The sequence below is a fragment of the Chaetura pelagica genome, unplaced genomic scaffold (genome assembly GCF_000747805.2).
Source record: "Chaetura pelagica isolate M959 unplaced genomic scaffold, ChaPel_1.0 scaffold232, whole genome shotgun sequence".
Lineage (NCBI taxonomy): Eukaryota > Metazoa > Chordata > Aves > Apodiformes > Apodidae > Chaetura > Chaetura pelagica.
The window spans coordinates 68,784-69,303 of NW_009952441.1; the positions used below are offsets into that span (position 1 = coordinate 68,784).

Sequence of the window (520 nt, forward strand, 5' to 3'; positions counted from 1 at the left end):
CCCCCACCCCCTCCCCCCCGCCACCCTCCCCCAGGAGCTTCAGCGGCTCTTCGAGGCTGTGGAGACACCGACAGCGAGAGAGGAGCTGCTGCAGATGCTGCGGTGAGGGCCTGATCCTGCCCGGCACCAGCATGGACCTGGCACGATAGCTCTGAGCCGGTGTCACCTTGTCCTCTCAGGCTCCACCTGATCCTGCAGACAGCCCGGACCAGGGGCTACACCAAGGTGATGACGGGCGAGAGCTGCACCCGCGTGGCCATCAAGCTCCTCACCAACCTGGCGCTGGGGCGCGGCGCCTTCCTCGCCGTCGACACGGTGAGCTGCTCCCCCTGTCCCTGGGCTCAGGCCGGCCGAGGGGTGACGTGAGGTCACGGCTGGGGCCAGGGGGGTCGGTCTGTGGTGGTGGCACAGTCCCGTGGCAGCTGGGTGCCCACAGGGCTTCGTGGACAACCGGCACGGCGACGTGATGGTGGTGCGTCCCATGCGGGAGTACACGGCCAAGGAGATCGCCTTCTACACA

General features: G+C 68.5%; 1 protein-coding gene across 1 annotated transcript in view; it reads left to right on the plus strand.

The window, feature by feature from the left end:
* Nucleotides 1–520, plus strand: part of CTU2 (cytosolic thiouridylase subunit 2 homolog (S. pombe)) — a gene marked incomplete at its 5' end in the record, with an annotated part of 1,871 nt that overhangs the window by 484 nt on the left and 867 nt on the right. The window contains 3 exons of the mRNA XM_010008445.1: nt 35–102; nt 180–315; nt 437–518. Of these exons, the coding sequence (XP_010006747.1) occupies nt 35–102; nt 180–315; nt 437–518 (286 nt within the window). The remainder of the gene's footprint in view (nt 1–34; nt 103–179; nt 316–436; nt 519–520) is intronic.